At 39.5% G+C, this 9,407-nt stretch overlaps 1 protein-coding gene across 1 annotated transcript; it reads left to right on the top strand.

The window, feature by feature from the left end:
• Nucleotides 1-2,828: 2,828 nt before the first annotated feature.
• LOC137756487 (histone H2B-like) lies at nt 2,829-3,459 on the top strand. Its single transcript, XM_068532726.1, has one exon. The coding sequence runs from the start codon at nt 2,829-2,831 to the stop codon at nt 3,336-3,338; it is 510 nt and encodes a 169-aa protein (XP_068388827.1). The 3' UTR covers nt 3,339-3,459.
• Nucleotides 3,460-9,407: the final 5,948 nt, after the last annotated feature.

Below are 9,407 nucleotides of genomic sequence, written 5' to 3'. Positions count from 1 at the left end.
CATTATCTTTGTTACAGAATTCATTGAAAACATAAGAGAAAAGCCAAAAATGGTACAGAAATATCAAAATCAAAAAGTTCAAGAAGAAAACCTATTCCCCGTTCCCTAATATCTGGAGATGCTACTCTAAGTCATTCAGATGAATCTGATTCTATTCCTTCCAAGTTTGTAATGTATTCTTTGTGAAAATGCAAACATTCATTATATGAACAAAAGATTAAAGAAATTTTACATAACCAATGAGATATATAGCTGGACAGAGGATTGGTGAACTAGAAGACAGATAAAATAATAGAAATAATATAGAATACTTCACAGAAAGTAAAAGAAAAAAAAAGGATAAAGGTGAGGCAAAGAGACTCAAGGAATGGAGTAAGTAGGTGATAAGTATCACATAGGCATTCCAGAAGCATAAAACTGGGTGAATATTGGGAAAATACTATTCAAAGGAAAATGGCTGGTAATTCCCAGAGTTAGGGGAAGCCATAAGTTCCTCCATGCAGGAAGCAGACCTGACAAATCATAGTAAACCTTCAAGGTAACCCTAGAGATCAAAATAGCAGACAAAAAGACGCAGTGCCTAAAAAAGGAATACCAAATAGTGTGACTGCAGACCTCTTTGTCTTAATAAATTGAAGCCAAAAGCAAGTGCTGAGAGAAAGTAACTGTCACCCTAGAGTTGCATATCTAGCCAAGGTATCATTTAATAGTGAAGCTATGCTACACATGAAGATGGGCCTCCCCAAACCACACTCAAATGTAGACTTGCTCCACCGGCTGCTGAGAGTACAGTCGGGTGCTAAACCTCAGCCACTGACCCTTTCAGGCATTTCCTCAGCTTCAGAGAGCTAATTTGCCCAAAGTTAGGGACTTCCTGAGACGGTCACATCCAATGTCTGAACAAGGGGAGGGTATAAATATATGTCTCATCCCATCCTCGGATGGTAATCCTGATTAACGTTCCCACATAATTAACCCCATCTCAGTGCTGGCTTCCTTCTAGAGCTTAACTGAGAAATAAAGACTTTTGAGAAAAATGAAATCTTATCGTGTTTACATCAACTGACACCATGTTAAAGGAACTTCTAAAGAATGTAATTTAGGAAGATGGAAAAAGATCACAGCAGATGATCTGAGATGCAGGTGGGAATGTTAATAGAATAAATTAGCAAGTAGAGGTAAATGTAAAACAATGACTGTACACAAAAGTTGCAATAATGATTACAGTTCCTTTGAAGAATCAAGTAAACAAGACATAGCTAAATACCGCAGTTATGCAACACTTGGATGATAAGAGTGTCCAATGAGAGCAGCTCACGTCCTGTTCACTGGTTCGGCCAGCGATGGACTGGAAGCTTGTGAGCCACAGCCTTTGGCCCAGTGTGGGAAAGTGGCCGGGGGAAAAACAAATAAAAGCATTCTTGGGAGGTTCAGACTTGGAGATTGTGGAGGAAACTGGAGGGGTTCCGTCCCTGTTGTTTGCTTGCTAGCTTGTTTTTAATCACTGTAAGTAAGTTAATGATTTGAATTCAGAGATTGTACTGTATGTGTCTCTTGTCCCTTGTATACAAGTAAGGGAAGGATTTGACTACTAACACATCAAGTGGGATTTTTGTATTTTCATTGGTAAATGGGATTCTTTAGAAATAAGGAACGGCAAGCTTCCTTCACTGCTTTTATCACCATATTACGTTTTCTGGTAATAAAGATGAGCTTTCCGCTTTCATAATTGGAAACATTTCATGAGCAGTAGAAATAGCAGTTCTTTAAAAGTGCAAATGGACACAGCTTTGGAATCTCGACCATTTCGGATGAAACCACATTGATGAACCTCCCCCCCCCCCCTTTTTTCAATTCTTCTTAAGTCCTTTTTTGATTCCAATTCTGCAACTTATTGGTAAGGAAACACATTAAAGAAATGCCTTTGTCTGTATTGTCACGTATTCTTGCAAGAAATACGCTTTTATTTTAAAGAACTTCCCATTTATTCCTTCCATTCCTCCTATGGTGTTTTCTTAGAGAATTAATCGTTGTTTTCAATCAACAACTCTTACGTTTGTTCAGAAATTCAAGCATGTGGGGTATTTTGAGGACCTAAGGAATGTTAAGAAAATTTTATATTTGAGAAATGTTTAAGTATTTTTACTAATTTTAAAAGTATTCCCATTTCTGTTTGTGTTCCAAATTTGGACAATGTGGCTTTGAGATTTCAATTTTTTCTAATTCACCGGGGGTTTTGATCATAATTGGAGGCAGTAGATGGTCAATTATGTCCCATGATTTCGGGGAGCACTCTGCAGACCATGTCAGAGACTTCCGGCTCAAGCCACGGAGGCTCAGCCATGGAAAGACAAGATACTATGTGGGAGTAAAATGGCCCGCCAAGTGGCTAAAGTCATTCTGATGGCGGCGACGACTTGAGTTAGGGAGGTCAGACTCGCTCAGGAAGCTCAAACTGATTTTTCTTCAGTGTAGGTGACTTGGGTGACATCTTTTCAGAGTTCTCATGCATAAATAGTAGGCATAAATCAGCTGAGGTGAACTTTGCCTACATGGGGCATAGTTCAAAGATTTTCTGGTAGAGGTCACGGAAAGTTTAAAGTCAGCAGATTTCCACTGTGATTGGCTGACTGGAGGCCAGGCAGGGGGCCATCCAATCACAGGTGACATGGGGTGCCTTAGTGACAGACCTCCCTGCTGTGCATTTTATCCAATCAGATGGGAGCATTGCCCGTGACGTCATAGAAGGCAGGGAGTAGAAACCGGACGAAGGGACCTCGACGGCCGCACTGTCCTTCCCTCTGAGCTGCGGGGAAGACGATTCCGACATGCTTGAGCCTTCGTCTGAGGCGTCTGAAGAAAGCCCGGGCACCAAGGAGACGTCTGAAGAAAGCCCGGGCACCAAGGAAGCCGAGCCGAAGAAGCCGAAGCGCCGCTGCAGCCGCCGTCGCCGCTGCAGCCGCCTTCGCCGCCGCCGCTGCAGCCGCCTTCGCCGCTGCAGCCGCCGCCGCCGCTGCAGCCGCCGCCGCCGCTGCAGCCGCCGCCGCCTCTCTGACGGCTTCGACAGCTTTGCCACCTATTTCGGAAGGGTGCTGCAGCGGGTCCAGGAGGGCCTGAGCCTCTCGCAGGAGGCCGTGAACGTCATGGATTCGTTCGTGAAGGACATCTTTGAGCGAATCGCCGGCGAGGCGGCGCGCCTGGTCCGCTCCAGCAAGCGCTCCACCCTCACCTCCAGAGACATGCAGACCTCCGTGCGCCTGCTGCTGCCTGGGAAGAGGGGCAAGCACGCCATATCCAGCGCCACCAAGGCAGTAATTCGATACATCACTGGCAAATGAGCTGCCTCCGGACCACCTGAGCATCGCAAACCAAAGGATCTTTTCAGAGCCACCTCAGTTTTCTTAATAAGAACTGTATTCTAACAAACTTTGATCGACTTTATTTTTTAAAGTGTGTCATCCTGCTAATTTTTAAACATCTTTTTTACAAAGAACTAAATGTTATCAACTACATTTTAATATATCTATGGTCTAATTTGCTCAAAATGAAATAGTGAGTTTTGTTCAATAATGTTGCATTACACCACTTTACTAAAGAGTGAGTTCTTTTATTTTTCTAGGTCAACCTTTCACAGGGTCTGTAAGATAAAGTTATTTACCTTTTTCACTCTCATTTTCTCATGAATGTAGGGCAAAATTTTCCAGAGATTCATTATGTACCGTAATGACAACAAATTAAGTGCAGGAACATGTATAAGAATTCAACAGACATATTAGAAGAGATATTAAGGAGGTTTTCTTTTTCTTTTTTTTAATTGAAGTATAGTTGATTTACAACGTTGTATTCGTTTCTGGTGTACAGCAAAGTGATTCAGTTATATATATATATATATATATATATATAATCTTTTTCATATTCTTTTTCATTACAGGTTATTACAAGATATTGAATATAGTTCCCTGTGCTATATGGTAGGACCTTGTTGTTTAGCTGTTCTATATATAGTAGTTTGTGTCTGCTAATCCCAAACTCTTAGTTTACTCCTCCCCCCTCCTTTCCCCTTTGGTAACCATAAGTGTGTTTTCTATGTTTGTGAGTCTGTTTGTTTTGTAAATAAGTTCATTTGTATCATATTTTAGATACCACATGTAAGTGATATCATATGGTATTTGTCTTTCTTTGACTTACTTCACTTAGTATGATGATCTCTAGGTCCATCCATGTTGCTGTAAATGGCATTATTTTATTCTTTTTCATGGCTGAGTAGTATTCCACTGTATATATTCCACATCTTTATCCATTCGTGTCAATGGACATTTAGGTTGCTTCCATGTCTTGGCTATTGTAAATAGTGCTGCTATGAACATTGGGGTGCATGTACCTTTTCACATTAGAGTTTTCTCCAGTTATATGCCAAGGAGTGGGATTGCTGGATCACATGGTAACTTTATTTTTATTTTTTTAAGGAACTTCCATACTGTTTTCCATAGTGCACCAATTTACATTCCCACCAACAGTGTAGGAGGGTTCCCTTTTCTCCACACCCTTTCCAGCATTTATGATTTGTAGACTTTTTGATAATAGCCATTCTGACTAGTGTGAGGTGATACCTCGTCGTAGTTTTTGAAACCGTGCACCTCAGATTGGGACTTGAACCTAATCTCACCTCAGATGAGACTCGAACCCACCTGACTTGCACCTCAGATGGGACTTGAGCCCACAATCTCTGGCTTAGGAAGGTACTCAAATCCACAGTCTCCCAGGTAAAACTGCACACCTGGTCTCAGGACTTAATGAAGTTCAGGTTCTTTATGTCTCACTGCAGAAGGAATTCAGTGAGAGGAAAAGTGATAGGTAAGAAGTAGATTTATTGAGAGAGACACACACTCCACAGACAGAGTGTGGGCCATCTCAGATGGTGAGAACGGGCCCCCACATATGGAGTGGTTAGTTTTTTATGGGCTGGGTAATTTCACAGGCTAATAAGTAGGAGGATTATTCCAGCTATTTTGGAGAAGGGGTGGGGATTCCAGGACTTGGGCCACTGCCCACTTTTTGGCCTTTTATGGCCTGGGAACTGTCATGGTGCAGGTGGCTGTGTCATTTGGCGTATGCTAATATATTACAATGAGCATATAATGAGGCTTGGGCCTAGCCTAGTAGGTTCTAACTGGGCCTATCTTGGGCCTAGCCTAGTAGGTTCTAACTGAGACAGGATCTTAGTTCCCGGACCAGAGATTGAACCCACGCCCTTGGCAGTGGAAGCATGGAGTCCTAACCACTGGACTGCCAGGGAATTCCCCACACTGTTTTGATTATTGTAGTTTTGTAGTAAGCTTTGAAATCAGGGAGTAGGGCCTAGCCTAGTAGGTTCTAACTGAGACAGGAAGGAAGGAGGCAGGGCACAACCATTAAAAGAATGACAGCCATTGGGAAGAAGAGGATACCAAAAAAAAGCGGTTAGAACCTACCTGGAAATTGTTCATGACAAGAGGTCCATATTCCCCTATAACATTTTCCCTATTATAATCATACCCAGTCACAGTTCCTGATCATTTGATGTTCTTAAAAGATACCATTATTATTCACCAAGGGCATAACATCTTCCCTTAATGAACTATAATTCTGAAGGAACATAGTTCACATTTATTTAAATTTTTAGCTGTATCCACTGAACTTGATTTTATTTCTTGCATTTTTAGATCATAAACCATATGGAGTTAATTATCGTTCCTGAATTAATTTTAGTGGAAGGGAGAGTTAGACAAATGTGTTTTAAGTATATATAATGAATATTATTTTTATTCTCCTCAGTACCCTCACTGTCTATCAGAATATCTCCCACATATATTGTTTCATAATGGGTTATAAATATAAATAATTTATGTGTGGTTTAAAATGCCTCACAGCCGGACAAAGTGAAAGTCTCTTTTCTAATCAATATTCCTGCATCCCACTCCCCAAAGGTAACCACTGCTATTGTTTGATTTGTACTTGGCATGCATTTTTCTGTGCATATTGAAATACACATACGTAAATAGATACAATGGTTTACACGTTAACTGATTTGTTTGTTAGATATGAAATTGGAATCACAGAATAACACTGATCTGCTACCTATGTTCTTCACTTAACAAGATGTGTGCTTTTTAAATTGTTTTCATTAAGGTATGATTTAGAGAAAATAAAATTCACTCCTTTCAGTGTCCAGTTCTATGTCTTGAAAAGTACATACACTTGTATATGTACACTTGTATACAGTTGTATAACCGCACCACAATCAGGATATACGAGTTCCATTATGCCAAAAAATTCTCCTGTGCCTTTTTGTAGTCAACCCATTCTCCCCACCTCAACCCTGACAACGACCTATTTGTTTTCTGACTCCCAAATTTTGATAGCTGTAGGTTTTCACTTTTATTTTCATTTTAATTCTGTTCTATGTATTTTTAATTGAAGTATAGTTGATTTCTGTTCTACGTATTTTTGATTTCCCTTGAGACTTCCTCTTTGACCCATGAATTAACTTGATATGTGTTGCTCAGTTTCCAAGTTCTCAGAGATTTTCCTGTTATCTTTCTATTATTAATTTCTAGAATTTTATTCCATTATTGTCAGATAACACATTCTGTTTGGTTTCAATTTTTTTAAGCTGTTAAGGTTTGTTTTATGACTCAGGATATAGTCTATCTTGCTGAATGTTCCATGTGCCTTTGAAAAGAGTGTGTATTCTGCTGTTTTTGGGTGGACTGTTCTGTAAGTGTCAGTTAGATCTAGTTGGTTGATGGTGGTGTTCAGTTCATCTATAACCTTGCTAATTTTTTGTCTACTAATTCTATTACTGAGAGAGGAGTATTGAAGACCCAAATTATAATTGTGGATTTGTCTACTCCCCTTTCAGTTCTGTCAGTTTTGCCTCTTGTATTTTAAGACTCCGTTGTTAGATATAATACATATTTAAAATTGCTGTATCTTCCGGGTGAATTGACTGACTCTATTTATCCCTGGTAACTGTGTTTGCTTTCAAGTCGACATTGTCTGATAATGTAAAGAATCTATAGATTCTCCTGCTTTCTTCTGATCAGTGTTTGCATGGTGTATTTTTATTCATTGTTTTACTCTTAAGCTACCTATATCATTATATTTGAAGGGAGTTTCTTGTAGACAACATAGAGTTGGGCCATTTTTGGTTTTTGTTGTTTTATAAATCCATTCTGACGATCTAAGTCATTTAGTTATGTATTTAGACCATTGACAATTAATTATTGATATGTTTCTATTTCGATCTACCACTTTATTTTGCATGTTTTCTTTGTCCTCTCTGTTTTTCGTTACCCTGTTTCCCCTTTCTTTGGCTTATCTGAATGCCTTTTAGTATTTCATTTTAATTTTCTATTCTGAATTTGAATATATCTCTTTGTATAATATTTTTGTGGTTGCTCTGTGGATTACAAACTCCCTACTTAACTTTCCACAGTCTATTCAGAATCAGTACTCAGAATCATTATGTTACCACTTCAGTTGATATGTAGAAACCTCACCTTAATGGATCCCCTTACCCTCCCCCCTTTACATTACATTTGCCTTATGTATTATAACTACACTGAAATCTACATAGATACCTACTATAGCTACTTTATTGAAAACTCCATCTGTTAATGTTATATTTTGCTGTGATTTTCCACTATTTACCATGATTTTGGAAACCCATTCAGCTGCATCTTCATATTCACTTTCTCCCTAGATCTCCATGAATTCTAAATTGGTGGAAATGTAAATTGGTACAGCCACTATGAAAAACAGTACAGAGGTTCCTTAAAAAACTAAAAATAGAGTTGCCGTATGATCTAGCAATCCCACTCTCTGAGCATATACCCAGAGGAAACTCTAATTCAAGATACATGCACCCCACTGTTCATAACAACATTCTTTACAATAGCCAAGACATGGAAACAATCTAAATGTCCATCGACAGATGAGTGGATAAAGAAGAGGTGGTATGTATATACAATGGAATACTACTCAGCCACAAAAAAGAATGAAATAATGCCATTTGCAGCAACATGGATGGACCTAGAGATTATCATACTACGTGAAGTCAGAAAGAGAAAGACAAATGCCATATGATATCACTTACATGTGGAATCTGAAATATGATACAAATGAACTTATTTACAAAACAGAAACAGACTCACAGATATAGAAAACAAACTTATGGTAACCAAAGGGGAAGCGGGGGAGGGAGTGATAAATTAGGAGTTTGGGATTAACATATACACACTACCATATGTAAAATAAACAACAAGAGCCTACTGTATAGCACAGGGAACGGTATTCAATATCCTGTAATAAACTATAATGGAAAAGAACATGAAAAAGAATATATGTATATATAGCTATAACTGAATCACTTTGCTGTACGCCAGAAATTAATACAACATTGGAAATCAACTATACTTCAGTAAAAAAAAAAAAAAGTAATATAGGTCATTATTAATAAATTAAGCAATACCTTGGACAGCATTGAATGCCAGTGTCCAGAGAAATTAGAGCATTTAGAGCCCTGGTGGCTTCAGGATACAACGGGAAAAGCTTTAGAGTAATTTCAAGCTCACGTACTGAGGGGGTACCCATAGCAGTTCCCCTGATTTACTTCACCTCTCCTGACTTCTTACCCTTATCTAAATTATAGGATTAAATAGGGACTTCCCTGGTGGTGCAGTGGTTAGGAATCCGCCTGATAGTGCAGTGGACATGGGTTCGAGCCCTGGCCCAGGAAGATCCCACATGCCTTGGAGCAGCTAAGCCCATGAGCCACAACTACTGAGCCTGCACTCTAGAGCCCATGAGCCACAACTACTGAGCCTGCATGCCACAACTACTGAAGCCCACATGCTTAGAGCCAGTGCCCCACAATAAGAGAAGCCACTGCAATGAGAAGCCTACACACCGCAACGAAGAGTAGCCCCCACTCTCTGCAACTAGAGAAAGCCCACGCGCAGCAACGAAGACCCAATACAGCCAAAAATTAAATAAATAAATACATAAATTAAAAGAAATGTTTAAATTATAGGATTAAATAGGTAACTGAGTAAGTGTTAAGAGTAAAGGAGATACAATTTAGAGTACCATTTGTTTACATTCATTTCCTACCCTCCATATCATCTTTCTCAGAGGAGACGTCTGTTCTGACTGATCCCTTTCTACCCACCATCTTAGAAAGCAGTCATTCACATAATCCCCATACTTAATTCTCATCATCATCAATCATCATCACCAACACCAACATCTGCATAAGAGGTCACTGTGTATATGAAGCGTTTGTCAGTCTTCTTTCATTATCACCCTCCAGGAGCCCTTTCAGACATTTTTTGCCTAATTACCCCCAACCCCACTCCCCAGCGGAA

Source organism: Eschrichtius robustus, chromosome X, assembly GCF_028021215.1.
Source record: "Eschrichtius robustus isolate mEscRob2 chromosome X, mEscRob2.pri, whole genome shotgun sequence".
NCBI lineage: Eukaryota > Metazoa > Chordata > Mammalia > Artiodactyla > Eschrichtiidae > Eschrichtius > Eschrichtius robustus.
This window is presented reverse-complemented; position numbering and strand designations above follow the sequence as displayed.

Coding starts and splice junctions, on each gene's coding strand:
- LOC137756487 (XM_068532726.1), top strand. CDS start 2,829: ATGCTTGAGCCTTCGTCTGAGGCGTCTGAAGAAAGCCCGGGCACCAAG.